This window comes from Sodiomyces alkalinus (assembly GCF_003711515.1).
Source record: "Sodiomyces alkalinus F11 unplaced genomic scaffold SODALscaffold_10, whole genome shotgun sequence".
NCBI classification, from domain to species: domain Eukaryota; kingdom Fungi; phylum Ascomycota; class Sordariomycetes; order Glomerellales; family Plectosphaerellaceae; genus Sodiomyces; species Sodiomyces alkalinus.
The window spans coordinates 1,182,323-1,209,712 of record NW_021167088.1 but is presented as its reverse complement, the minus strand read 5'-3'; the positions used below and the strand labels follow the sequence as shown (position 1 = coordinate 1,209,712).

Sequence of the window (27,390 nt, the reverse complement as noted above, 5' to 3'; positions counted from 1 at the left end):
GACTTGGCCGTTGTGGCGTGGAGGCTGCTGCATGCCCCAGACGTTGAAGGTCATGGGGGGAGTGGTGACCCAGTTGGCGGGCCACGGGGCCGCCGTCGGCAGTGCATACGGATAGGTAGGAGGGACAACCTCGCGGCCTGCCTCTCGTCGGGCCTGTGCACAGTCGTGGCAAGGCTCCGAAAGTCGGGTAATGCAGCTGTTGCCCGGGGTCCGGTTAGGACACAACATCGGCAGCGGCGCCGAATTGGCCGAGACCCTGTCGCACCGGAAGACGGTAGGTTCGAAATGTCCGCAGCTATAGAAATAATAAACGCTGGAACACATGTCGAGGGAATTATCTCTGTCCTTTTCTATGTTCTCATAAATTTGTGGTCCTTGCAAGAGGGATATGATTCTAAAATAGAATCCCACGTACTGCAGCTGATACTTCGTAGATTCCGGCTTCGTGAAGATGATTCTGCTGGTTGCTGGAGCCCTCAACGGTATGGGAAAGCTCAAGTTCTGTAGTAGTAGTGGTGGTGGTGGTGGTGGTGGTGGTCAAATATGAACCTCTGGAGATGCCCACGCCGTTCCTCAAGACCAGGCTCAAGAGACGGATGGTGGTTGTATGTTTATTGACAGTAAGATCCCAGGCTTTTAAATCAAGGGCTTCGATTGAATTGGGGCAGAGAGGGAAACAATGTCCATGAAGGGGGAAAAGAGGAAAATTAAACGAAACAACAAAAGAGAACACGCGTGGTCAATGACACGGCATGGATTAGGAAAACCAAGCCGGCTGTTCTTTCCTTGGTGAACTTGTAGTCTCCTTAAACGTGTTTTCCCACCATGGAGCCACGATGTAAGCAACCTACCTAGTAGTCACCTACAATCCGGACTACCTACCTACCGCCATCATCCCCCCTGCTCTAATCTACAAAGAATTTGGCCTCCAGCTCGCCATACGTCTCATAGAAACTCTCAAACAACCGAATGGCATGCTCAACATCACGACTCCCGCCCGTCTCCCGGATCGAGTGCATGCTGAGCTGCGGATTCCCCAAGTCGAGCGTGCGCACTCCCAGCTTCGCACTCAGCATGGGCCCGATGGTGCTCCCGCAGGGCGAGTCGTTGCGCACCACGAACAGCTGCAACGGCACGTCGGCGTGGCGCGCGCACTCCTGCAAAAGGACGATGCCCGGCGAGTTGGTCGCGTACCGCTGGTTCGCGTTGACCTTGAGCACCGGCCCGCCGTTCATCGCCGGCTGGTGCGACGCCTCGTACTTGCCCGCGTAGTTGGGGTGCACCGAGTGCGCCATGTCGGCCGACACGAGGAACGACCGCGCCAGCGTCTGCTCGAACGCCGTCGACTCGTCCCCCTGCGGCGGCGACCCGGCGGCGTCGACCACGGCGTCGTAGGACGCGTCCGACGCCGCGTCGTTGCGGCCCGCCGGGAGCACCGAGAGACGCCGCAGGACCGCCGGGAGGAGATTCGAGCCCGCCCCCTGCGCCGACGTGGACCCGATCTCCTCGTGGTCGAAGCACGTCACCAGCCGGACGGTGGCGTCGTTGTCCAGCGCGTCCGCCTTGCGCACCGACGCGACGAGGCCCTCGACCGCGCAGTACGTCATGTTCAGGTTGTCGAGCCGCGCCGAGAAGACGAACTCGTCGTTGAGGCCGCCCACGCAGGCGGCCTGGGTGTCGTACAGCACGAGCTCAAAGTCGACCACGTCGGAGACCCCCACCTCGGCGTGCGACGCGATGACGTCGAGGATGTGCGGGTGGTGACGCTCCGTCATGGCCTTGAGCGGCTCAAAATCATCCTTGGCGCCGCCGCCCTCCCCCCCCTTTTCCTCCTCGCCCTGCGTCGTCTTCTCCTCTTCTCCGTTGCCGGCTGCCTGGCCGCTCTTGTTCAACTCGGCCGATGCCAGCCCGGCAATGGGGAACAGCTCGTTCTCCTTGTTCGGGTCAAAACTGGAGCTCCGGTCCAGGTGGATGGCCAACGTCGGGATGCGCAGCAGCGGCTTGCCGACCTTGATGAGCTTTTGAACGAAATTGCCCTGGCCGTCGCGGACGAGGACGCGGCCGGCGATGCTGAGATCGCGGTCGAACCAGCTATGCCAGATGCCGCCGCCATACGTCTCGACGCCAACCTGCAAGAAGCCGGCGTTGCCCTTCTTCGAGACCGGCTTGATGCGGAGGCACGGAGAGTCGGTGTGCGCGCCGACCATGGCCACCGGGCTGCCCGGACGCCATTTCTTGCCAATGGCAAAAGCCACAATGGACGATCCGTTGCGGGTTAGATAGTATTTGCCCCCGGGCCGAAGGATGGAAGCCCATGGGTCGCGCTCCTTGATCTTGGAGAAACCGGCCTTCTCGAGACGGGCAGCAGCAAGGGCGCAGGCATGGTAGGCTGAGGGGAAAACAAACACGATATTGTTAGCAGTGGACAGGAAGACGGTTGGGGGGTGGATGGAACAAGATGTGGCTCGTCTAAAACGTACGTGTCGGTGAGGCGTTGACAAAGTCGACAAAGTCGAGGGCAGCTTGAGGCGGGGCCATGGTGCTGGTCGATGTCGAGAACGAATGCCGGTTAGCTGGGCGAAGTGGGTAGACTCGGACAGGGAGCGTTCGTGTGTTGGTTCTTATGCAGATACGGCGCAAGGAAAAGCCTGCTGCCGTCATCTAAAAGATGGATTGGGAATACAGGGCTCGTCGGTCGTCGTTTGTGACGATGATGCTAGGCATCCAAGCTTCCTTTGGGGCCTCTCTGGGGAAATGAACCCCAGCCCATATCGTTATCGTATCTTATCTTTATCGGAACTCCAATGGAGACCACGGGGACTGCCGAGACTCGACAGTATGGACTACGGTATATACTGTATATATACTGTATGTAAGTACTGGGCTCAGACCCTCACCTACAACGTAGGTAAGGTAGGTAAGGTAGTCACTATTATGTAAGGGACCCTTATGTAAATATACCTCCCTTCGCCTGTTCGGTTGCTTGTCTGAGCCTTCTTCGTCTTTTCCTTCCCAAACTTCACTTCATTCAGTGCTCAGTAAAGCATATCCAGACTCGGTCAATAGGACGGTCAAGAGACCCAGCGGCAATCATGGGCGTCTACGTTGTCCATGTGGATTGGACCAACAAGTTGCTTTGCCACACCCCGTCCACTCTCACCCAGCTCATCACGTACGTTGTACACGTACATGTGCGTCTTCCCACGCACCAACGGGCCGAGACCATCCAGACGCCAATAAGCGCGACCTGACAGTTTCGCATCCAGAGGTCTACGGAGTAATCTCCCTCCCTTGCGCAAAACTCCATAACCCCTTGAAATTCCCCTTGATCTGCGGTCAGTTCCGTTTATGCTTTTCCCTTTCTTTCCATTTCTTAAGGGGAAACAAAGAAAAAGAAAAAGGAGCAGAAGAACAGCAGCAACAACAACAACAACAACAACAAGAGAAGAAAAAAAGTTGGACGAGAAGGTGATTTCTGCAAAAGTTCGCCTTAAACGCACGAGGTGCAAACTTCGGGGTTGCGGAGTTGACGTTTCCGCTTGTTGGCAGGGCAGGGCAGGGCACGAGGTCTTCGTGCGACTCTAGCTCTCAATTGATGATAGGCCTGTTGGTTGGTTCCCTTGCCCCCTTGTTCGCCCAGAATGCGACCACGGGCAACTCACCGTGATGCAATGCCACTGCGCTCCTCTCCCTACCTTATTGATTCCCATTTCATGGAGCAGGTTGTTGCCTCGAAGCTCTGACGGTACTCTGTAACTGAACTGTGTCTCGAGGACGGACGGCCCCCGTTGGGACTGTAGGAAGTATTCGGGTGCCAGTTTCATGGCATTCGTGCTAGACAGGACCGTCCATCCTTTACCCCAGGAGGAGTTGATCCACAACCCGGGCTCTACCCACCGACCCTCTCGGCTTGTGTCTGCCTATGGCGGCAGGAACCGCGGACGGGAATTTAGCATGTTATGTTCCCATCAGTCTCGCTACCGCGGCCGCCACCACAGTTTTGCACCTCGCCTCTGCAATGCCAATTGATTAACGCCTTATTCTGCCATTTCTACCGCCTGGCCGAGGTATCCCAACTAAGGACACGGCAAGGGCCATCGCCCCGTAAAAAATGGATTACGGGTTCAGGGACGTTGAGGAGTTCAAGAACGACGGCTACGATGTCTACTGCTTCCACTAGCTTCCATTATGAAGCCATTCCGTCAGCAAGATCCCCACACAAACCGCCGCCGTCACACATCGGCCGTCGAGCTCAATTCGCAGTACGTTGTACGTGTAGGTAATCTGCGAACATGACATCAGCCGGTATCGGTCTAGACTGTCCGCCGCGTTGACGATCTCTTGGTATTTTCCTCGAAGGCCACATCTCTATCATCTCGCTCGGTCGACCCCCCTGCTTCGGAGAAGCTAAAGTCCCAAGTATACTATTAAATATCTTAACTGAAATAATTGAGTGGCTTTCAATGAAGAGTCTTTCTCGCACGCGTTGTGCCGTCCAATGTGAGGGGGGAGCGAGTCCCTCCGCGAGATCTTCCCTTTCTCAGGTTCCCGGAACGCCCAAAGCGCCACCACGCCAAGGGGGCCTTCCCCACATCCACTTGGCGCTGCCCCGTCCCCTGCACACCACCCCAGCTTTGGCGGGGAAGATCAGACGTGCGTGAAAGGAGCCCATGTCTCTTTTTTTCTTTTTTTCTTCAGCCCATCCGGCCGCCGCTCTGTCCCCAAGTCGCCATTCAGCAGAAAAGGAAGAGTGTTGCGTTTGGTCACGTTTTAATTTCAGCAGAAGAGGGCGCACATGGCGGGTTTCTCTTGTACTTGTATATTTATTATAGTATATCGCACAGGGTAGGCTGAAGCCGATTTGCCTTGATTGAGCTGTGGATTGACCGTGATCACGGTCATACCGACTCCCGGGCTGGCGGCAGGAGGCGGATTGATCTGCCCAGGGATCGAACTGTTGCTTTTCCCTCTCGTGTTCCCCTCCCTGTATCACCCAAATACGGAGTGCTATGCGGTTAGTCATCGCTGCAGACCTGCACCACAATGCTGCGCCCTGGTGCATGTGGGAAATGAAGAGAAGGGGGAAAATAATACCGAAAAATGTGGTTCTAACTATTCTCCGACGATTCTGCTACGATCGCGACCAGTAATAGGAAAAAAGAAAGAAAAAAACGGACGTTTTTGAATGTTTGCCTCAAGCGTACGGGACACGAAGTAGGAAGAATCTCGGAGCCATCCTAAAGAATTTGCGGCTACCTAGTTCCTACGACGAACCTCCGGAAAGGGGTGGAGGAATTGGGTGGCTTGGTCGAAATTCGATCGTTTCTACGCCATTAGGTCGGCCATGCCACAAGCAACGTTTCCAGATTTGACAACGCCTTATGTGTGTACCTGAGGTGTTAGGGTCGAGTCTAAGGCACGAGTGCAGTAACTGGCATGCAGGTAGAAAAGTTGGTTGAAATTTCCATCTTCCAGTCCCAGATCGGGGGTCCTGGGAAGTTTGAAAATTGAAGGACCTTAACGTCTCGTCACCGAAGCGTCGTCTTTGCCCTCCATTTATGCAGGTACCGGAAGATCACAAACATAGAGAGAGGAAGAGAGCGGGCGAAAGAGATGAATCCCCCTCCCCCTCCATGCTCTTATCTTGCCCTCTCTCGACTCAGCTGAAGCATGATTTTGACGAAGATACAGTGTCATAATGCAAACCCACCCAACACAACGTACTCTCTCTACCTTAACAGGTCTAGTCAATTCAATACCGCCTTGTGTTGTCTCGGGAGGTACTCCGTAGGCTGAGCTGAGGCTCGGCTCTCAACCGACCGAGTACCAGAGACGCCTGGGGACGAGACGAGCTCTCCATTTTCGAGGCACGGGGAGGAAGGAAAAAAAAAAAGGACTGAAAATATCGCAGTACTAGCCACAGGTGTGTTCTATACAAATGGGAGGTTGGAAAAGTGGTTTATAGGGCAGGCAGACTAAGGTAGTGAGTGGCTCGGTCGCCGGGAGTGCGAGTCATCCGGCAAATCCCAGTATCCTTGTTCTTTGACGTCCCTGCGACAAAACAGGGGAGAGATGGGCCGAACAGACGAATCAATCTGTCCACCGCATGGCCGTCACTTGCAGTTGAAACGACACCTTCTTGATGGCTCGACAAGGAAAAAAAAGAAAAAGAGCAAAGGAAAAGAAAAGAAAAAGGGGAGACAAAGAAGTACGCCCAGTTTGGAGGATTCTCGAAGTAGTCTACTCTCCCCTCTTTCTTTTCTTACCGACCCTCCCACCCCTTTCTACTGTCGACTTCCCGGTTCGTCTCAAGGTTCAAATGACGGTGCTTTCCGGGATTTCAGTAGGGCAAAAGTGTACTCGAGTTCGGACGGGAGAAACAATCACACAATCACCCATTAAAGAAAGCACGATAATAATCTCAACCGGCATCACGCAGTTCTTGAATGTTGTTACAGTCCAACTCATTTTTATGGATGCAGGTACTCACTGGCTGTTAAGAAGAGGGTGTGAGCGACAACGAACTCACTCGCCAGAAACAATAACCAAGCTGGAACTTGACAGAAGCCTCCGGTATTCCTAATGCTACATCCAGTCTTCTACATGACGGGTGTGCAGAACGTGGGGGTCGGCAACACATTGCATGGATGAGACGCAGATGGTGAGAATGGTGAGAGTTCAAAACGGTGTACGTTGTACACAATCGAATAAGAGAACCTATTCGACTGGCGGCTGCTCGCGAGAGAAGCCAGAATAATACAACGTACCTACATCCTGTAAGAAAGCCGATGGAGTAGCATTGAGGCATTGAGAGGGGAGATGGAAAAGATGCAAGCTCCAGTCAGTCCCAGTCGATAGGTGGATCAGGGTCGTGCTGGCGGCCTACTAGCGTCCAGTTTCAGTCAAGAAAAATGCCGCGAGACAGGGGTATCCCTGTCGCTTCGTGCCCAGCCCCATAAGGTAAGGTATGAAGCGGATGTGGTACTTCGTAGGATATGGCCTCGGTGGCCTCGTACCTTGGAAACGCTGAATTCACACACAACCAGGTAATACTACGAGCACCTATGCTATGTCCTGCCATTTTCCTTCCCATTCTGTGATCCCATTTTCTCCCTGCCTATCGCCCCCCCCATCATTAGGCCCTCTCCCTTTTTCGTCTTATCTCCAATGACCCCCGCGTGAGCCAAGTGGGTGATCTTCACTTCTTCGCATCGGTCCGAGGCAAGCAGAACTTGTGCCGTTCTTCGATGGAAGTTCGTTCTTCGTGAGGTGAGCAGGTGGCCCACACTGCCAAACAGAGACGATGTAGCGGGACGCGGTTCTCTGAATAGGTACCTTATGTATAAGGTACTCTCGTACACGAAGTCGGATACTTACCTACCTTAGGTGAATGTCATGGATTAGATTAGGTAGCTCACCCACGCCAGAAAAAAACTATGAGGTCAGGACCGAAAACTCCCGGTTCGGTTAGGGTGTCTGATAAAAGAGGTCCTGTAACCTGTAAATCGTCGCCTTGAGAGTTTCTGTCGATCTTGTTTTCGCCTTTGATATCTTCCCGCGCTGGCCCTTCTCTCTGTTATTAGATATTTTGACCCAGACCATCATCGCCTCGCCGTGCTGCTTCCACAAGCAGCAATGCTGATCTTGTTCGGGTGAAAATGGAGAATTATGGGGCTAATAATAGAGTAGTAAGTTGACTGGGCTAATTATCTGCCTACCTTCCGAAGTGGGAGAGAGAAAGCGTACGTTGTGCAACCAAAAGATAAAAAGTAAGTACCCAGATCTTGAGTAATCGTTCAACTGCAAACCTTTTTCGTTATTCTCGATCACGTATCACGCCCAATTTTCTGTGTGCCACGTTGGTCATTCTTCGAATTGGTCAGTTGATGAAGAGAGTGATCGGTCGTCCACGCTTGGAGGTTTCTTATTCGTTGCCCGTTCAGGTCGCCTGGACCCTACCTGTAATCTTTCCACTTCGTACTGAGTACGTGGTAGGTATTCCGTCACCGACCTTCCCGTCCTTTTAAGGTGTGGCTCAGATCAACCAAACAGGACGTTACGGATACTCCGTATATGAGCTTCCTTCGTCGTGTTTCCCAGGCCGGTGCTATCCAAATGGGTGTTATATGTTGTAATCGATAGTTCTACGCAACGAGACAATTTTTGGCAACAGGGAGGGAGAAGCGTGTCCCTGCTGTTCTTAATTGCTTTCCGGCTCCGTTGGTTCATGAAGGGAAAGAAAAAGTGCAATTTTGTCGGTAATTATCGACCTACGAAGTACATACTACTCCAAGATGGACTTGCAAAGTCGAAAGGGCGTTGTGCTTTGCATGTATCTTCCTATCAGACGCGTCGCCCTCAGTCGGAGTCGACTGAGCCACGCACTCTAGGTCCGATGGTAAGGAGAGACTTCTTCACTTGGCACGTACGTTATACCAGATCTTCCATTTTGGACCGCTCAAGTTACCTAAGGTACCTGAGGTACGATATCCGTATACCGGACCCACCCACACCAGGCCAATCCCTGCCTGACATTCTCACACTTGCTCAGGTATCCGTACGTTGTATGAAGTACCTTATCTGTAGAGTAAGGTAGGTACTTGCCTACGTCTCAAGCATCCGCCCTGGGTATATGGTCCTTTCCCGCCTTCACCCTACTTTGTTGCTTCCTCCACCACGATCGTCTTTCCTTCTCCTACCTTACCCTACCTTACCTAGGACGACTTGCGTGGCTCTGATTATCTCATATCTGCAACTGCCATAAACCATACGCTGATTACTTGAACCTCGTACATACCGCGGGCATACACTAGAACACTAGACGCACCATTGCTCTCATCCCCCACCTCTTCCCTCTCCCTCAGTGATACACTAACTCCCTTTTCGGGTTCACCTTTTTCCAAATTTCTTCCTTGTAATCTCTTGATCCGCTGGCTTTACGCAATCTACGCGGATACTCCATACACCAAACCCAACCCGACGCGATTCTAATCCCTACGGCCATTTCTCTGAACGCTATTCGCATACTAATAATTAGTCTTGTCTGTCTGTTTCCTGTTGCGTTGCCCTTGGGCCTGCACCAATCCAGGCCGTGTGCGAGCAAGTGGACGACCACAGACAAATAAATCCACTTACCGGGGGAGGTACATAATTACAACGTACGGCCAATCCCTGCGCCTACCGAAAAGGTATACCCTGGACTCCGCGCCTCACGCCTCACGCCTCACGCCTCACGCCTCACGGGCCCCAAAACCAAGAGCCCACACCACACGCTGGAACCTTAATCATTCACCACACACCCACACGTATCACCCACTAATAGGGAAGCAGCCTGGGAACCCACCCACTTTCTGTCTTCCCTTCAACTCTCCTTCCCTCCACCCATTGTTTTGCCGCCTGCCTCCTCTCGTTGTTCTCTTCTGTCGAGGCCGTTCCGCCCTATCCATTCGATTATACGGATAGAAACCGAAAATCGACGAGGGAACGACTCTCCATCTCGATCACTACCATCGTTCTTTACCGCGGGACGGGGTTTCTAGCCTCTTCGTCTCTCTCTCCAAGCAACTTCACCACCCCCAGCAATTCCGCCCGCTACTCCACGGACGTGTCAGTCCCACCCTTCGATACAGTGACTCGGCAATTCCTCCCCTCCGCGCCCACGAAAGCTACGTCGAGCGAAAATATAAAGAAGTACAGGAAAAGAAAAGAAGAAGCAAAAAAGAAAGAAAAAAAGGAAGAAACAAAAGCGAGAAAAAAGCAAGAAGCATTTTACAGCAAGCGCAGCGTAAAAAGCTCAACTAGCTCGGGAAACTAGCAAAGCAGCCGCGGTTTAGCATCGTGGATGCTCAAAGCGACCGCGATACCCCGTCGTCTACTTTCGCCCAAGAGGCGAAAACAACGGTGTCCTCCTGCATACCGCCCAGTGCACTTTGAACGGTTCTTCCCGCACGCTGAGGATTGCCCGTACCTCAACCAAGTTTGGCCCTGGTGCCATTTCCGATCTCCCGATCTCCCGTGCTACCGTCCGCACCGACGCATTTCTGGCGCTCTATGGGCACCACACTGGACGCTTGCCGCTAGGAATTCTTGCAACGAGTGTCTTGCCTCGCTTTCTTCAGTCGACTCGCAAGCTCCGATTGCCGCGCGGCCGACCGTCCGAGTGCCTCTACACCGTCCAATTCAACGGTGCATCATAATTTGCAAAACTTTTGCCGCCGCCTTTTGAGGCCATCATTCAAAGCTATTGCATCGTCGTCCCCGACGTGAACTGTCGTACCCCTCGGGGAAGCGGCCATGGCCGCAAATATGCAGCAGATGGCTGGGGCGGCCGGCATGATGCAGCGACAACGGCCTCAGCCGCCGCCCACGAACTTACAGATGAACGACTATCTTTTTGCGGCTCTACAGCGCCACCACGATTCCCACCCATGGCCCGGTTGGCAAGCCAATGTGCCGCCACAAGAGCGTCTGGCGCGGACGCACAATCTGTGAGCTCAACTGCCCTCCTCGCCCCTCCTCCTCACTTTTGTTTTTTCTCGTCCCCAAACTCTCTGCATCCTGTTCGGCACGGCTGGACATTGATCTCGTGCCTCGACCGCTAACTCGCCGCCCGCTAGGGTCTCTAATATTGCATTGTCCCACAACCCCAATGTCGATTTCAATAAAGCTGCCGACTTCGCCCTGAGTTTTGAACGCGAGGTCTTCACCAAGTCGGTAGATAAGGTACGTTCCTGACCATGCACCATGCCAGATCGAACGAACAGCTAATGTCTTCCCAGGCGTCGTATGAAAACGCCATGGCCAATAAAATAATGCAATATTTCAGGAAGCGTCAGGAGAATGAGTCGGCCCTACAGAGTAGCTTGCAAGCACAAGCGGCGGCCCAAGCCCAGGCACAACAACAGCAGCAGCTTCTTATGAACCAAAATGCCGCCGCTATGCAGAACCGGATGAGCCAGAACATGGGCCAGAACCCCCCCCAGCAGGGCTTCCAACAGATGCAGTACCCATTGCAACCGCCGCAAATCCCCCAACCCTCTCCCATGGGCATGAACATGGGCCCAGGCGCCCAACCTGTCGGGCCTAATCAGCAAATGTACCCGATTTCGGGTCAAGGTCCACCGCGCCCTCCTGGTATGCCAGAAGGACAACCGAATATCACCCCTCAGGACCAGGCGAAGGTCCTCGAGTTGGCCCAGAGAATGTTCGCATCGACCAACCCTCAACAAAAGGACCATTACCGAAACATGGTCCGGGCCCGGTATCCTGAGCGCGCAGCAGAATTCGACGCTGCTGGGAAAGACCCAGTCTTGCTTTGGTTCCAAAATCAGGCGTTCCAGAACCTTTTTAAGAGTGCGGCTGCCGTCAGACGAGGACAGCAGGGCAACATGCCGCCAAATGCGAACCCCGCTGCTCATGCCATGATGCAGGCGGGACGGGGTCAAATAAACCCTGCGATGGGTCCCGGCGCCTTGCACCAACAAGGCCCCGCCGGTGCTAATGATTTTGGGCAGTTCAACTCAAACATGGAGAGCATCATAAACCAGCAGAAGGCCGGTCTCATTGCCCAAGAACAAGGTCAAATGGTCGTTCCCGCCAGCAATGTCGCTGCCCGCAATGCCACCCCACAACCTGGTGGGAATGCCCAGGGTCAGCAACAACAGCAGCAACAACAGCCCATCCCCAACCAGCCTGGCCCGAACCAGACACCACGGCCTCCGCAAGCACAGCACCAGCACCAGCAATTCAATATTCAGCAGGCCCAGCAGCTGAAAATGGAGCAGGCCCAAGCCCAGCAGCAGGCCCAGCTTCGAGCCCAACAACAGGCGCGTCAATTGCAAGGCCAGCCTAACGGTCTCGGGCCGGCCATTCCGGCCTCGCAGAGCCCTGGGATGAACACGCTCAACACTCCGATGCGTCGCCAGCCGAGCGCCATGAATGGTCCAGACGCTCAAGCAGGTCCTCAGGCAAGCGGAGCGTTCACAAACCCCCTCGATCCCCGGTTTAACCAGGGAAATCAACGACCCATGTCCATGAGCGGGACTCCCCTCAACAACCAGATGATTCATAACATGTTGGCGAGCATGCAACCCGAACAACGGCAACAGTTGAGCGGGCTACCTCCCGAGAAACTCGCCGAGATAGTCGTCAAATGGCAAGGACAGCAAATGCAGATGAAGGCCATGGCACAAGGTGGAAATACCCCGGCGCAAATGGCCAACCGCCCGGGACAGCCGGCGCAGTTTGCTCCGCAGAATCCTGCCAACGCGATGATGCCCATGTCTAACGGTGTGATGCATCAGCCTCAGGGACCTCAGGGACCTCAGGCACCGGGAGGTCCGACGCCTCAAATGATCGCCGCCCAGCAGCAAATACTTGCCCGTGTCCGGCAGGGGCCAATCTCACCCCAGCAGCAACAGACCATGGACAACCTGGACATCCCGAATCAGATCCTCAGTAGCCTAGTGAACCAGCGGCACGTCCCGCCCGAAATACGCAAGTGGAGAGACCTGAAGCAATGGTTAACGCAAAACCCGGTGTCCAATCAGGACCTGGTTACGCTGAACAAGGCTCAACGGACCCAGTTTGTGGCGTTGATGCAAAAACAAATTGAGAGACGGAATCAGATGCCCCAGCAGATGTTGCAGCAACCGCGACAGCAGCCGCAACTGCAGCAACAACCGCAGCAGCAGCTGCAGCAGACGCAGCAGCAACAACAACAACAACATCAGCAGCAACAGCAACAGCAGACACAACAGCAAACGCAACCATCTCAGCAACCAACGGCCATGCCTCCCTCGGCTGGACCTCCTCCAAACCAACCGGGGGGCCAGCCTGTACCACCACGGCCCGGTATGCCCCTAAATTTGCCTCGTCTGCCGGCCAATCTGTCGCACGTTACACCTCAGGATATCCAGAACGCGCGAGACCGAGAACCGCGGCTATTGAACTTTGACGACGATCGTCTCCGCCAATGGATTCTTCGAGCTAGAACTAAGAGTTTCCAGCAGGAACTGGCTAAGCGGCAACAGCAAACCACAGCACAGGGGCAGATGGCGGCGGGGCGGCCCCAACAACACCAACAACAACAACCCGCGCAACCCAACCAGCCGACGCCAGTGTCGATGAATCCGGGGCTATCGGCCCATACCCAAGGTCCCCAACCGACGATGCCTCAGGGAAGCTCTGCGCCGGCGCCGCAAAATGCCGGCATTCAAGCGGCGCAAGCCGCTCAGGCGAAGCAACAGAGCGCCGCGGCGGACGCCAAGGCTTCGGCCAATACCGCTACTACTAGACCCAATACCGCAAATAACAACCGGGCTGGGCAAAACAAGGCCGCTCAACAACCGACCCACTCCCCCTCGACGACACGGAAGAACCTCAAACGGCCCAGTCCCGGTGATGCGGCCGACGTGCCTCAGGCGACGGCGCAACCCGTCCAACCTCCGCAGGGTCGGCCGCAGCAGCCTCCTAAGGTCCCGAACTTGACGCCCGAGCAACTGGCAAACCTGACTCCGGAACAGAAGGCCAGATATGAGCAGTTCAAGGCTCAGATGGCCCAAGCGGCTCGGCCGGCTCAGGCTGCTCAGGCCACTCAGGCGAACAATCAAGGAGCTGCTGAATTAGAGCGGCTTAGAGAAATCAGCGCTGAGGAGAACCGAAAGTTTAACCAACAGGTTATGCCCGGGATTCCCATGACTCCCGAGGAGCATCAAGAAACAGTAATGAAGCTGCAGCGTCTCCTGGTCCACATCGGTAAAGTCGGGCGGGTCCTTGGAAGATGGTATACGGTTACGCGTGACGACACACGAGCTCGGAACTTCTTCCGCACGGTAAGTTGCCTCCCATTCCTTCGCCCCCACCATCCCCCGATTCCCATGACAGAAGATTAACAGAGTTTCAACAGCGACTACGTGTGGTGAGTCAGTTCCATGACCCAGAGCGCGCTATGCCCAAGGACGTCTTCACGATCCGTACGAGCGAAGTCGACGAGGCTCGTACGTTGCTGGAGAGCATGGTGATGGACTGCGCCAAACTCCAGCAGCAGCAAGCCGGACCGACGCCCCAACGCCCGCACGGCGGAGTACCCGGGTCACAGGGCCCCCAGGCGGCCCCCCTGAGCGCGGCCAATCTAGAAAAGCAGACCCAGGCGCTCAACAAGGCACAGCATGGCCGGTCAAACAGCAAGAGCGACCAACCTCCCGCGGCTCCGACAACGAGCCAGCCTCCTTTTCCCTTCGCGACCCCTTCTCCTCACGGCCAGCCAGCCTACGTGGGCAAGCCCAAGGTCAGCCGGGACAACCTCCAACTGCCGCCAAGGAAAAGGGCCAAGGCTTCAGAACAGGCGACGCCATCGCAGCCTGGGCAGACCACGCCGTCTCCCAACTTTGGTAAATCGACATCTCCCGAGTCGAAGCGTCAGGGGCCACCTGAGGTCAAGGCACCACCCAAGCCGGCGTTTGTGTGTAGCGAGCCGGATTGCGAAATGGCGACGGTCGGGTTCCCGTCGGAACAGGCACGGCAAGCTCATATCCAGGAAGAGCACGTCAAGCCGTTGGAAAACCCGGTCAAGTACATGAAAGAGGGCCTAGCAGCGGTGCTCGGTCTTGAGCTCGACGCAGACGGGCGGCCGAAGTCCGAGTCGCAGGCGTCGACCGTGGGCGCCATCAAAGAAGGCCAAACGCCGGCGAGTAATGCGGGGGCCACGCCCATGTCTCGTGACGCGTCTCAGTGGCCTGCTGGGAAGGCCGGGCACAAGGGGACAGAGACGAAGTCGAAGGGCGAGGCGGGCAAGACGGCTGCGGGGACCGAAAAGCAAGGAGAAGGTTCGACGCCGATGCTGCCGCCAGGGGACCACAATGGCCACTCGATCGACCCTCAGCAGCTATTCAAGAATGTGGGTCGATTCGAGTACGGCTTGGAGGGCACCATCCACAACATGAGCGTATACCAATCCATTACGCCGAACGACACGCCCGAGTCGAGTAAAGACAGCGGCTCGACAGATCCAAACAGCGACATTTCAGAGACCACGGTGGTTGACAAGGAGATGAACTGGCAGCCGCTAGACGCGGACCTGTTGATGGACATGGGCAGCTTTAGCATGGAAGGACTGGAAAATCTTCAGGGTAGCGGGGCCAACGTCGACATGGGCCTCCTGGAAGAGACGTCGCCACCGGACTGGTACGTGAATTGGGATGAAGTCAACATGGACTTTAACAAACCGTCGGAGGTTGACACGAGCCTCTACTTGCTCGATGTGTCGCGTTGAGAAAACGTACCACGGCGCATTAATGTCAGCACAGATGACAGTGTTTGGGCTGGATGGTTTTTTTTCTTCTTTTTTTCTTCTTTTTTTCTTCTTTTTTTCTCTTTTTTTTCATTTCATTTCTTCTTCTTTTCGGATCTTTTTCCTGATACCCCAAAAACTACTTCCTGTTCCCGCCCCTCTACTTCATTTTCTTTTACACTTATTTGCTTCCCAAGGCCAGAGGAAGCACACGGCCAAGGTTGCATTTAGTTTTGGGAGAACGGAGTGTGAAAGATGGAGGACAGCGGAGGGTGGATTAAAGCGAGGCGGGGGGAGGCACATGACAAAAAGCAAAAGCAGCGACTTTTGTATTCTGTCGACGTTATACGGCAGCGATGATACATGTACTAATTCCGCATGAAATGGCATTTTTACGATAGTTCCGTGCCTGGCTGGCATGGCCACTGGAGACGGTTAGGAGAGTCTATACTGTGGTGTGAACGAACAGCTTTCTCATTTAATTGGCGCTTGATTCTTTTCTTAGCTAGGTACTCACGTAAAGATCGTGTAGGTGGCTGGGTGCCGAGACCGGAACGGGATGCAAGTGCAAGGATGCAAGGATAAATGACCAGGTCGCGCGAACAGATCCACTGTTCGTACAACTGTACTCCGTACGGACAACACGATCGCGGTCAAAAGTGGGTCTCGACGCGACTGCACCGTGTTTACATAATATACGCTTATCCATATACGGTAAAAAGTAAACACTTTCTTTCCCCTGCCACATCTCCCCTGTGCTGCTCGTGCTGCTCTATTTCAGCCTCCGGCCGGAATCAACCCCCCACTGCGCTTAATGCACCTGTGCCTACGTTGTACCATTCACCATCCTCCACGATAGTGGATGCGGGCGATAAGTAATTAGCCGATGTTGATGCGGCGGACGGGAATGCCACTGACCAAATCTCCGGTTGACCAACGTCTTCAACACGCGTCGTCTTCTTCTTCCTCTCATAAACCGCACCACCTCGACTATATTCCTTTGCACACTCTCCTCCACTCAGTATTCTTCAGAATCTGGGCATTAGGGCTTCTTCTTTTGGGTTTCTTACCAAGGACTCATTCGCCCACGGAGTTGTGCTCTCATCTGCTTTGAGGTCTCGTTGGTTGTTCCCAGAGGACACGTGAAAACATCAAAAGGCTGATAACCACATTCTGTATCTGCCCTTTCTCTTCTTCTTTTTGTCTGAGTTATTGGCTACCTTATCCTATCCGGAGACAGACTGGAAGACCACGAGACCAGACCGGAGCTACACAGGAAACTTGCTACCATGGATGCAACATCGCCCGCCAAGCGACGCGCCCTCGCCCCTTTGGACGCGAACGCGATATCTCCCAACCCGAAACTCAACGCCAAGGCACCGCTGCAGAAACTCCAGTTACCACCACGGTCCCCCTTTGGGCTTAAGCGGCCGCTGCAGGTTGTGGGGTTGGGTGAGAATATCCGGGTGAAGAAACCGTGCCAGGAACCTCAGCCGCGATCACAGCCTCTACCCATTTCAACGAACGAGAGGTTACGATATATTGCCATGCCTGCCACTGCCGCTGGACAACATGAGGATGATGTTCGGGAGAGAGAGGTACTGTTCTATTGCCGGCTTCGTCCTACAGTATCGTTTCATAAGGTACTCAATAGACTAACGCGTCGCGTCCTGTCCTATATCAGACAGTACCTACGGTTCGATTTCCCTCCGATCACCACCAAACCCAAGAACAACAACGGCCAGAGTCGCAGTCACACCCGGCAACATCACAACAGGATCGTTCAGTCTCTCCCGACGCGTCCTCGGTGTTTGATAACAGCGTCACCGAGACGTCGCACGATACATCCCAAGACACCACCATCACGGAGCCAGATTCCACACAACAGGGGTCCGCATATCAACCGTCCATTCTGCAGCCCAGGAGATCCACGCCACCCATGACGCGTGAAGAAGCTCGACAGGTGAGATTCCCTTGCCTTTCTTTTTTTTTTTCTTTTTTTGATTGTCATAAAACACTTTCATCACGAGGACGCGTGCGACTTGGGGAGGCAACGGAACCGCGGCTAACCGGTTTGACCTTACAGAAAGTCGAGTCACTACGACTCCGGCTCGGTCTCGCCAACTATAAGCTCCAGACAGGACAGGCGGATATTCCCCTGGAGAGACTCCAAGCCAAGCCCATGCCCGGGCGTCAGCTGCGACGGTCCGCTTCTGGAGTTTGGACGGCCACCACCACCGCCACCGCCAACGCCAACGGTCAGAACCCTCGGTCTAGTCAGAGTAGCGAGGAAGGCGGCGAGAGGCACGACGTAGGTCATCGCGAGGACGGCGCACGGGATCGAGCTTTCGGACCTAACCCGCGACGCATCGCCATGCCGTCGAGGATGGTGAGGATGAGTCTCATGAACCGTATGCGCGGCGCGTCGTCGTCCCCCCGTGAAGGGCTCGCGGCCGCCGTTGGACGCGCAGGAGCGGAGGCGGCCCGGCGTTGATCACGTCTGTTTTTCTTTGCCGCTTCTCTCTGGGGGTTCATGTTCGGCGCTTTTCAGGCGGTTGGCTTTCTGTCTTTGACACTGCATAGGTTCGTTCACCGGACAGGTAGAGCTCTGGTGGGAAACCCGGATAGGAAGATGTAGGTAGCTGCATAGGTGCCTCACAATCGAGATACTGGAAGACGGAAAAGTTCGACTACGGCGGCTCGCTTGACTCTAAAAGCGCCACGAGGTGTACTTCGGTCTGGTGATGTCTTGGCTGTGTGGAAGCCTTTTGTGTCGCGTACCCGTGTTAGCCGACCAAGGTAAGTGGACCAGCCCCCGGCTGGCCACAGGGTCTGGTGGGTAGGTACTTCGTAGATTTTTCTCGGCTACACCCGAACCCTTTTCCCCACCTTTCCCCGTTGTGGGCCCCCGGACATCTGCAGCCATTGTTCAATTGTTCATTGTCTACTCGTGCACAGACCATGGTTCTTCAGGTCATCCATCTCTCCCTCTTCACGTCGCAACCCCAACATTAGGGCAAGCCCATTCGGATAGTATGGAATATTAGTTGCTTTTAGAGGGTATTAGAATTTGAACTAATTCTGCTATGGGCGGGGCTTTTCTCGTATTTCCTAGTCTTAAATATCGGCTCTTTTTTCTTCTTTTGGTTTCACCAACCCCAGACAAAAGACGGGTAAACTTGGAGAAATTCAACAACACATCGCTCCGGGGGAACTGAAGTAAAGGACATGTGAAACAGAGAGACACATGTGAAACAGAGAGACACATGTGAAACAGAGAGACACATGTGAAACAGAGAGACACATGTGAAACAGAGAGACACATGTGAAACAGAGAGACGAAAGCATAAGAAAATCAAACAGAAGGGGCAGAAGTAGGGAAACAAACTGCAGGGTTTTAGCTTCTACTCGAGATGTTCTCCCCAATATCGGACGACTCGGTTGGAAGTCCATCCATCACAGGCCAGACCATTTACCTGAGTGCGAGCTCCTTATATCCTTTCCGCCCGCGGCCAAAAAGAAAAAAACTCAACGCCGCAATGTGTTATATAGTTCCACGTCTTCAGTAGAACGGCCCCGAGCGCCGCCAGAGCTCAGCGCTCTCTTCTCGCACTCTTTAAACCCAAAGCCGGGGTTGCCAATGAACAGGGCGAAGACGGCAAGGGCAATAAATCTAACCATTCCCAATTCGTTAGTCTGTGGAAGTGAACCTCATAAACTAAATAGCAGGAACAGAAAAGGGGGGAAGAGGGTGAGGGGGCGGGGGGGTCAAGCGTACAGTCCCTCAAAAACCATGAAGCCAATCTCGTCCGAAATGCGGCTCGAATACAGGTACCCCTCGCTGAGTTCAACGACACGGTAGATGCACCGGCCGAGGATAAGGCCGATGGCGCCGGAGAGCCCGCCGAAGAAAGTCATCTGGCGCGGCCCTATCTCCTCCCCCCGGCGTATCTCGGGATGCGTGTGGCGGAGGTACCGGGCGTACCGGACCATGTAGTCGACGAAGAAGGCGCAGAACACGACGAGCACGATGACTTGCAGGATGAGCCCGGCTCGGGTGACGTCGACTCCGTCCTGGGAGAGGCCGCGGGAGATGGTGGAGAGGACGCCGCCGACGCCCTGGAGGACGAGGCAGATCGCGTCGGCGACGATGAAGCTCCAGTAGAAGCAGCTAGACGACATGCGGGACAGGTTGGGAGAGAAGAAATCGATTCTAAGGCGGTCAGTTCAGACTCGCGCTCTGGTCCACGGAGGAAGAGAGAGAATTGACGGATGTGACAGGGAATTGGTTAGGGGGAAAGCAGGAACGTACGCTTTGGATATCGTCACGTAGATGGCGGCAGTGAAAAACACGGGAGCCGACGTGATGCAAACGGCCTGGGTGAGGAAACCGGCAAAGTTCCAGGGATTGTACCATAGTTCGACACGCCCGGCGTAGCCGATTATTTGGACAAGACACCCCGCGACCATGCATGCCGTGAACCACCAGCTACGCCAGCGGTAGCCGCTGACGAAATGGCAGATGAGCAGGAAGGAATACATGGTGATGAACAAGGCGTTGACGCCGAGCTGGGGGCGGTATCGGTAGACCGACCAGTGGATGGGGCAGAGGTCCAGCGTGCAGTTGGCGCCGGGGCCAAAGAGGTTGAACATGCCAGGGTGGACGAGGGATCCATTGGCCAGCTTATGGACATACGCCGGAGGGAGGTACTGCATTGCCATGTAATCGTCCGTGTTAGGATCGGCCATGGTAGGGTAGTAGCCGTCACGAGGGGCGGTAGTCGAGCAACAAAAAATGCGAGGGATGGAGACTTGTGCAATGAAGGGGATTTTTCTTCTTCTGACAGTTGCCGAAAGTAGGTGTAGGTGGGTAAAATGAGCCTTCGGGTTCTGAGGGGGGACGGAGGGTATAAATACACCGAAGAGAAGGGAGGAAACCACTCAACCGTGTACTCCGTAACCAAGAGACAACATGGCAAGATGTTCTACGCCAAACCAGCCATCGTTTATACTAGAGGCGCCACGTTACAACAGCGTCATGAGAATCCCAGAGGGCATTGCGTGTTGGATGATATCGAGTTCCGTATAGCTGGTATATCTCTGCTTAGTCCGCGCCAAACAACCCGCACTTTCTGTTGATCGAATGCGAATGTAAAGGGCGGCATGGCTTGGGGCCAGTTTGCGGAGGTCAATACCTACATGCGCAAAGAAAGAACTTGTGGCGTTTTTGGTGGAATGCTGATGGGATGGCGTGTCGATGATCGAGGATGGATCCCGATTGTTGGGTTCGGCAGGGCGGGCGCTAGCATGGATCAGACGAATCAGACCTCTTTGATTGGCGGAAGCCAACTTTAAAAGTCGTGTTTCGAAATCTTGGTGGGGCCACACACGTGGTCCGTGCATGTTGAGGTCTCCATTGGCAATACGGAGGAGTTCTTACGGATTTCATCCCGAGCCACCATGATAGTGTATTCTCATTAAGCTGAAAAATCAATGTACAGTAGAGTAGCATGTATACTCCGCAACTCAACCTGATACATCCTGTGTCTTCTCCGGCGTTTGCGAGAGACAGGTTGTCCATTGACGACGCCCACCGTCTTGCGATGCACGCTAAACCCAGTACGGATTCATTTCTCGCTGGCTTGGACTCTTTGGGTAGGCCGGCCTCTTTTTCGTATCATGGCTTCTTAACCTCAAGACGAAGATGAGCAGGCCCAAGCAACCCCGGCTGAGTTTCCGACACTGAAAGCGCAATCCAGAAGGGGAAGAAAACACCACACATCAAACCATCACACGTTCTGCGGCATTCATACTCGACCAAGATTTTGCGGACGCATCGCCCATCCCTAGCGACCAGCATTGACTGACTGTATCGAGGAATCATCGGTGGGCAAGGCGACTCTTGCGATCCCATGCTCTCTCCACATCCCTTGTCGAATACACTAGCCATACCACTTCCACCAATGACATACGAACTTTGGCCTTGGAAAATGTTCCTCTTACGTTTGCCCCTACGTCACTCATGGATTGTGGTGTAGTGCTCAGGATATTCTCCTTTGGGCGGACCAGACAATCCCACTGACAGACACGAGAAGGGTTCCATATTTGCTAGAACCGCGGCCCCATCTGCCTATGCCTAGGTGGGAATCCAAGTCGCTACCAGTTTACTCTGTTCGGACAGAGGAATCCCAACCATGCCAAATTTGAATGGCGGTGACATATAGATCCCCCAGAGACCACATCACACAGCGGTGCTTCACCTGGCTACCGGAGGAAGTAGTTACACGAGTACAATATGGTAGCAATACGTCTTTCGGGGTTTGCGCACGTTCACAGCGGGGAACACGGGTGAGAAGTCGGCTCGGGTAGCAGTTCTAGACACCAACGATAAAAATACGCCGCGACAAGACCGCTATATATCGCAGAAGAGCATATTGTTTGAAACGGGAAAGGCGAAACGTTGCAAGAAGCAAGATGGCGGGGGGCGGCTGGAGAATGGTTCGGTTCTGTAGAATGTTTCTCGAGTACGACAGATAGAGGTCCAGGGCTTGCCGCGGAAAAGAACGTGAGAGCAAGGTGACAAAACTGATAGATAAGAAAGCGAAGTGTATTACTACGCCCGCACACAAAACAACTGGCAAAAGGGTTCAAAGATGATCTACAGCCAAGGCCCGAAAGGCTAACCGGACTAATGTCCAAAAGAATAAGAAGAAGAAAATTTTGAAAAAAAAAAAAGAAGAGGGCAAAAAAAACATGACAGATGCAAGCATCCGAGCACACGTCAGCAACCTGAGAGCAGGGGGAAAACAGGACCCTTTGCCTTCGGACTTCGCCTCGGTGATGGAGACGCCGAAAGTCGATGGGCGATTAGGCAAAAGTGAGGAGAACAAGATATGGTGGTCTGTTCGAGGGAAGGCGGGAAATGGCTGCTCGTGAGAGGAAGGGAAGGCGTGTTAGTGTGTTGGTGTGTTAGGCGCTGTTTGCCGTTTAGCCATTTGTGCATGTTTTGTGCATGAAGCGGAGGGGATACAGGGGATACAAAAGTGATTACGCAGGTCGACTGGATGATTGGCCAAAGGATGCAGGATGCAGGAACAGGGCCAATTCTATTGGGCAATGCCCTTGCAGATTACAATTTCCCACTACCTACGTATGCAGGGGTGCTAGCTCCGGCCTTGTCTTGGGGGGTTAAGCGGTGGGTCCACCGGAAATGAGACACACAGGTCAGGAACCAACACGGAAACAGGGAAACAATGGCTTGATTGCTCCAATTCCCTCCCAAGACGACTGTTCCGTTTCCTTAGAGTCCTAAAACAACAAGATCTGGGGTATGTTGACATGTCTAACCAGAGAGTCCACGGGAAACAGATATCAATAGTTATAAATAAACATCACTAAACAAAATTGAATGCTGTGCAAAGGCAGAATGAACGAAAACATCTGGAGTTGCCCAAAAACCGAAGAAAAAAAAAACACCGAAAGGTCGTGCCGTGGATTAGAAGATTAGGTACAGAATTGATTGTATGTGCCACACTGTAAATATATGCTATGATCAAGGGAAAATTCTTTTTACATGTAAGAACGCCCCACAAAGCCTCCTGTGGATGTCACAAATCGCAATGTGCGATGGGGAGGGTTTCCTGGCGCGGATCACAGCAAAGCGCTCGCCCATAACCTGGATTCACCCGTTTACGCGAAAGCGTAGGCGGCGACAGCAGCGACGGCGGCAACGAGGACGGAGCCGCTCAGGCCGGCAGCGCCAGCCTCAACGGGGAGGGAGGCGGAGGGGACAGCGGGGATGCTACGACTCTTTGTCAGCACCGTGTTCATATTCTGGAATCCCGATGGAAGGGAATGGGAGAGAGGTTGCTACTTACGTGCCGTTGGCAGAGGGGACAACGGGAGGGGGGACGACGGGAGGAGGAACCACAACGGGAGGCGAGCTGGTGGGGCAGGGGATCTCGATGGTCTCGTAGATCACGGTGGGGATGACAGTGGTGATCGAGGTCGAGATGGTCTTGATCGAGGTGCCGGGGCACTCCTCGGGAGCCTCAGTGGGGATGGGCTCGACGGGCAGGGCCGAGGTGACATCGGGATACTCAGGCTCCTCGGGGAGGGCCGAGGTCTCCTCGGGCACCTCAGGGACCTCAGGCCACTCGGGCTCCTCGGGCCAGCCAGTGGGCTCGGGGTACTCGGGGTACTCGGTGGGCTCCTCCTCAACCTCGCAGACGGTGGTGCTGGTGGCGATGGTCTCGGTGATGACGACGGTGGAGTCGGAGGGGCACTGGATGACGTCGGGAGGGCAGCTGGTGATGGTGAACTGCGTGGTCTCGTAGACGGTCTTGGTGGTCAAGGCGGCGACGCTGGAGGTGATGATGGTCGACTCGGCGGGGCAGTCGGGGAAGGTGGGCTCGCAAGAGGTGACGGTGAAGTACTTGGTCACGTACTCGGTCTCGACGGGGGCCTCAGAGATGCCATAGGCCATGGCAACGCCAGCGAAGGCGGCAGCGGAAGCAGCGAAACGCATTTTGAATGTGGGGGATGGGGGGTTTCTTTTGAAAGAAAGGATTGTATATTAACCGTGAGGGTTGAGAGAGCGAATGTGGTAAGCTGAAAGCTTGGGTAAAGAATGGACGACCGAAGTCAAAAGTTGAAGAGCGAGCTTGAGATTGAGAGCTTGGCTGAGGAGGGAAGGAAAGAAGAAAAGAAATTGGTCAACATGAAGGAGGGCGGCACTTTAATACCTACCCTAACCCCCCATTTGGTTGTCAATGCAGTAAGGGGAAGAAAAAAAGGGGGCTCCTCTACCTCAGTGCCGCCCTCGTGTTTAGTCGTCCACTCCGGGAAATTAGATCGTGGCGCTCACCTCCATCCCCAGGGACGCTAATTCAGGGGGTGGGACCGCTGTGTGGAGGGAGCTTCAAGGTTGCTGGGAAGTACGTTGTACTCGGATGCGGATGCGGTCAAATCGACTCGGACCCCACAGCAAAGGAGGCCGCATGTCAAGCGAGCGAGGAGCGAGAGGAGAGGGTCGTGGGTGGTGGGGCGGTTAGATGGAGGGCGGTCTCTTTGCTGCCGGCCAATAGGGCACCTGGTCACCTCTGTCTTTCTCTTTCCCCTTTCGGACCGTTCGAGGGTGCATAAGGTACGTTGTACGTGTAAATTCTATTCAAGCACCACGGTTGGATTGGACGGAGCCGTTGGACTCGTGAGGTAAGGTACCTTGGAGAGGTGGCTTGAAAGGATTATGCAAAGTACTTTGTACCTACGAACCACGTACCTTCGTTGTACGAATGGACAAGGAGAAGGATGCCGTTCTAGGTACGGATAGAGAGTACAAAGTCCTCCGTACAACTGTACATAATCCTGGGCGGCCATCTTATGTATCTTTCTCGTGCCCATTGGGTCAAGGCCCGAGATGACCGGACCTGCAGCGCATGTGGTCCTAGGAACGAAGCAAGTGCGCAAGGCTCTGGCCCGTGGTCGCCTTCGAAATAGGCTTTGCTTTCTCGGTGAATGGAATTTCGAATGAATGCATTACGACGCACCGCAAGGGTCTCCTGTAATCGGTATGGGTGGTTGGCAACTAGACTGGGCAGGCTCATTTCCAGCCAGGCCCAGGCCCAGGCCCATCACTTTGAATGGGCGTGCGAGATTGATGTCGTCTTTTTGTCTTTTTGAGAATGTCGCCCCAGCCGATGCCGAACAGGAGAGCGAGCTTGGACACGATTGACCTGGCCGACTGCCCCCTTTCCGGGTAGGAGTTTGATTGGGGCCATGCTAGGTAGGTACAGTTGTATGCTTCTCCCCATTGAAGAATAAGGCAATGTTAGGTCTGCATAAAGGTACCTAGTACGGTACAGAGTACGGATACGCGCTCTGAACTTGCCTGTATTTACTCCGTACTCGGTACCAGGCCTTGCATAAGTCGTTGGTGGCTTACCGAGTACCTTACCTAAGGTAGGCACCTAGTGCACAATCATCCACCGTAAATATCGTCCCGAAGACGTACGTTGTACAGCGTACCTACGGTGAGGTACGGGGTCGCGTAACTGCGCAGGGCTTGGTAGAATCTAATCGGGTTTCCCTTGGACTCGACACTGGACGTTGTTTTAAAGAAAACTCTCCAGAATGAGGGTCTTCGGGACTCGAATAAGCTATAAACTCTTACCTTGATGCTGGAATGTGTAACGACGTGGACAGATACCTAAGGCAATCCTGTATCCGTAAGGGACGCGGGAAGTCCCTGTACAACACAGTACGCATTTTCCCAAGCCACGAACAGTGCAGCTCTTGTGCCAGGTGCACAAATGGTTGTCCGCTCGAAGCCGCTAACGCAGGAACGCGAGACCTGCTGTAAGGTACCTAACGGCTTTGGGAAGGATATTACCAAGGAAAAGGCACTAAATTCGCACTTCGCTACACGTTGTACGTTGCAGTTGTATTGTATGTACGTTGTACGCACACTGAGATCTCGGTTCCTAATTATAAGTTGATATCCTTTTGATAGGCGCTCCGTAAGGCGCTCCGTAAATCACGGCACTTTATGCTTCGATAAGACAGGCGTCCAAGTCGCGGTGAAAGCGGTCCCAGAACCCTTTTCCTACACTTTTCTTGTTACACTCGATCTTCAAGTTGGAGGGCCGAAGCTTTCCCGTCGGTGTATGATGTCTGCTTGTCCCCTTCACCTACCTTAGGTACCTTAGGTATTCATAGTCCGCTGTGGAAATTGTCATTACCAGGTAATGTGAGCTTGGGAATTGTACTCCGTGCTACTAACCATCTACCGAAATGTACCCCAGACTCAACCCGTCGAGTCCACCGCCTAGGGCCTGCAAGCCGACTTCCACAGCGGGTTCACAGATGGATCCGATGTGCCATCGACCAGATTTCTTTGCGTACAAAAATATCCGTATTAATTACTTAATATTCGCATCGTTTTAACGTTGTTTCTTAATCTCAGTCAGCGTGATGCCGTAGCTCTTCCATTGGGGAAGATCTTCGAGAGATTTCCTCTCAGGACCATTCCAAATAAAGCCCTGCAGTCGAGTGTTTCACAAGGGACAAAAAGTCTGGGCTTTGAGGACCGACAGCACAGCCATCCAACCTCCCGACGCCAAAATCTTGTTTATACCGAGAGAAATCTTCGAGAAATACGGTTACCTACGCGTGTTCAAAGCTATTTCAGGCGGTGAGGCTGAACGTGTACAAAGTACGCAAAACATACGGATAGATGCAGACTATTATTTCTAGGGGAGGAGTACAAAGTAATCCAAACTTGGGCCGGCGACGAGGGTGAGCAGAGGAGGAATGACCGTACTCTATCATTTTCGATATGAATCCCTGACCGCCTCTTGACGCCTCATCTCGTTCGCCAGGTCCATTACGAATACTTAATCTCGGAACATTTGGCGACCCCGCAAAAGCAGGAAATGGAGCACCGGTCGGTGCGTCTCCCGGTGTGCCTCAAAAGGTGAATGGAGTCCGAATAAACTGACAGATAATTAAGCTCCAGATGCCAAGTCGATGTCGCGGTGGGTGTCAAAGTGAATGACTGCCTCTGGGAAGTGATATTTCCCTTAGACGCGGTTGGGTTCGTTCGAGCAAATACCTAGATCAACAAACGAATGGCGAGGGCACGTTCATTTCACCTGGGCGGCGGAAACAATATCACTGCCCGGTAATAATGCAATCGTGCTGCATCCTCAGCACCAGTCCGCAGTACGCAGTACGCAGTATGCGGCGATGACCGCCAACGGGGCCGCACCCAGCGGAACAGGTTCACCAACCTCCAGTAATTCACTTTGACTCAGATATCTCTCACTAAACAGGAAAGGAATATATCCGGTGACAAGAGGCGTGTCCCACCAGAACGTCGGGTAGCTTGCAGGTTAGCAAAGCCCGGACCCTGGATATTACCTACGGAGAAACGCTTCGACTTTCGTTTCTGCGATTTGTGACTGACCGCATGCCCTCAGCGTGCTCAATACAATAGCTCACTACAAGTAAGATCCTTCGAGCGTATCATGAGCCAAGGAAAAGGTCGCTTCACTATCCTCACCTAACTGAAACTAGCAAGCTCTGGTATTCCTAGCTATGTG

General features: G+C 53.9%; 7 protein-coding genes across 7 annotated transcripts; 3 read left to right on the top strand and 4 right to left on the bottom strand.

Annotated features, from left to right (window-relative positions):
• Nucleotides 1–905: 905 nt before the first annotated feature.
• SODALDRAFT_282938 (aminopeptidase I zinc metalloprotease) lies at nucleotides 906–2,538 on the bottom strand (the record flags this gene model as incomplete). The annotated part of the gene is made up of 2 exons (XM_028608371.1): nucleotides 906–2,389; nucleotides 2,481–2,538. The coding sequence occupies 2 exons, from the start codon at nucleotides 2,536–2,538 to the stop codon at nucleotides 906–908; spliced, it is 1,542 nt and encodes a 513-aa protein (XP_028463825.1).
• Nucleotides 2,539–10,293: 7,755 nt separating this feature from the next.
• SODALDRAFT_337207 (hypothetical protein) lies at nucleotides 10,294–15,271 on the top strand (the record flags this gene model as incomplete). Its single annotated transcript, XM_028612660.1, has 4 exons — nucleotides 10,294–10,487; nucleotides 10,617–10,722; nucleotides 10,779–13,832; nucleotides 13,907–15,271. The coding sequence occupies 4 exons, from the start codon at nucleotides 10,294–10,296 to the stop codon at nucleotides 15,269–15,271; spliced, it is 4,719 nt and encodes a 1,572-aa protein (XP_028463824.1).
• Nucleotides 15,272–16,049: 778 nt separating this feature from the next.
• SODALDRAFT_56336 (hypothetical protein) lies at nucleotides 16,050–16,491 on the top strand. The gene has a single exon (XM_028615481.1). It carries the CDS (start codon nucleotides 16,176–16,178, stop codon nucleotides 16,401–16,403), a length of 228 nt encoding a protein of 75 aa, XP_028463823.1. The 5' UTR covers nucleotides 16,050–16,175; the 3' UTR covers nucleotides 16,404–16,491.
• Nucleotides 16,080–17,967, top strand: SODALDRAFT_328403 (hypothetical protein). The gene is made up of 3 exons (XM_028610681.1): nucleotides 16,080–16,887; nucleotides 16,974–17,252; nucleotides 17,376–17,967. The coding sequence occupies exons 1-3, from the start codon at nucleotides 16,579–16,581 to the stop codon at nucleotides 17,781–17,783; spliced, it is 996 nt and encodes a 331-aa protein (XP_028463822.1). The 5' UTR covers nucleotides 16,080–16,578; the 3' UTR covers nucleotides 17,784–17,967.
• Nucleotides 17,968–18,817: 850 nt separating this feature from the next.
• On the bottom strand, nucleotides 18,818–20,038 carry SODALDRAFT_362878 (hypothetical protein; the record flags this gene model as incomplete). Its single annotated transcript, XM_028614506.1, has 3 exons — nucleotides 18,818–18,962; nucleotides 19,068–19,502; nucleotides 19,602–20,038. The coding sequence occupies 3 exons, from the start codon at nucleotides 20,036–20,038 to the stop codon at nucleotides 18,818–18,820; spliced, it is 1,017 nt and encodes a 338-aa protein (XP_028463821.1).
• Nucleotides 20,039–22,978: 2,940 nt separating this feature from the next.
• Nucleotides 22,979–23,816, bottom strand: SODALDRAFT_320479 (hypothetical protein; the record flags this gene model as incomplete). Its single annotated transcript, XM_028609539.1, has 2 exons — nucleotides 22,979–23,090; nucleotides 23,167–23,816. 2 exons carry the CDS (start codon nucleotides 23,814–23,816, stop codon nucleotides 22,979–22,981), a joined length of 762 nt encoding a protein of 253 aa, XP_028463820.1.
• A 48-nt stretch (nucleotides 23,817–23,864) lies between these two features.
• SODALDRAFT_362876 (hypothetical protein) lies at nucleotides 23,865–26,673 on the bottom strand (the record flags this gene model as incomplete). Its single annotated transcript, XM_028614505.1, has 12 exons — nucleotides 23,865–23,970; nucleotides 24,192–24,361; nucleotides 24,467–24,524; nucleotides 24,642–24,734; nucleotides 24,831–24,849; nucleotides 24,926–25,069; nucleotides 25,316–25,389; nucleotides 25,461–25,467; nucleotides 25,573–25,620; nucleotides 26,070–26,132; nucleotides 26,235–26,328; nucleotides 26,638–26,673. The coding sequence occupies 12 exons, from the start codon at nucleotides 26,671–26,673 to the stop codon at nucleotides 23,865–23,867; spliced, it is 912 nt and encodes a 303-aa protein (XP_028463819.1).
• Between the last annotated feature and the right edge of the window lie 717 nt (nucleotides 26,674–27,390).

Coding starts and splice junctions, on each gene's coding strand:
- SODALDRAFT_56336 (XM_028615481.1), top strand. CDS start 16,176: ATGTTGATGCGGCGGACGGGAATGCCACTGACCAAATCTCCGGTTGAC.
- SODALDRAFT_328403 (XM_028610681.1), top strand. CDS start 16,579: ATGGATGCAACATCGCCCGCCAAGCGACGCGCCCTCGCCCCTTTGGAC. Junction 16,888..16,973: donor ATGATGTTCGGGAGAGAGAG/GTACTGTTCTAT, acceptor GTCCTATATCAG/ACAGTACCTACGGTTCGATT. Junction 17,253..17,375: donor CGCGTGAAGAAGCTCGACAG/GTGAGATTCCCT, acceptor TTGACCTTACAG/AAAGTCGAGTCACTACGACT.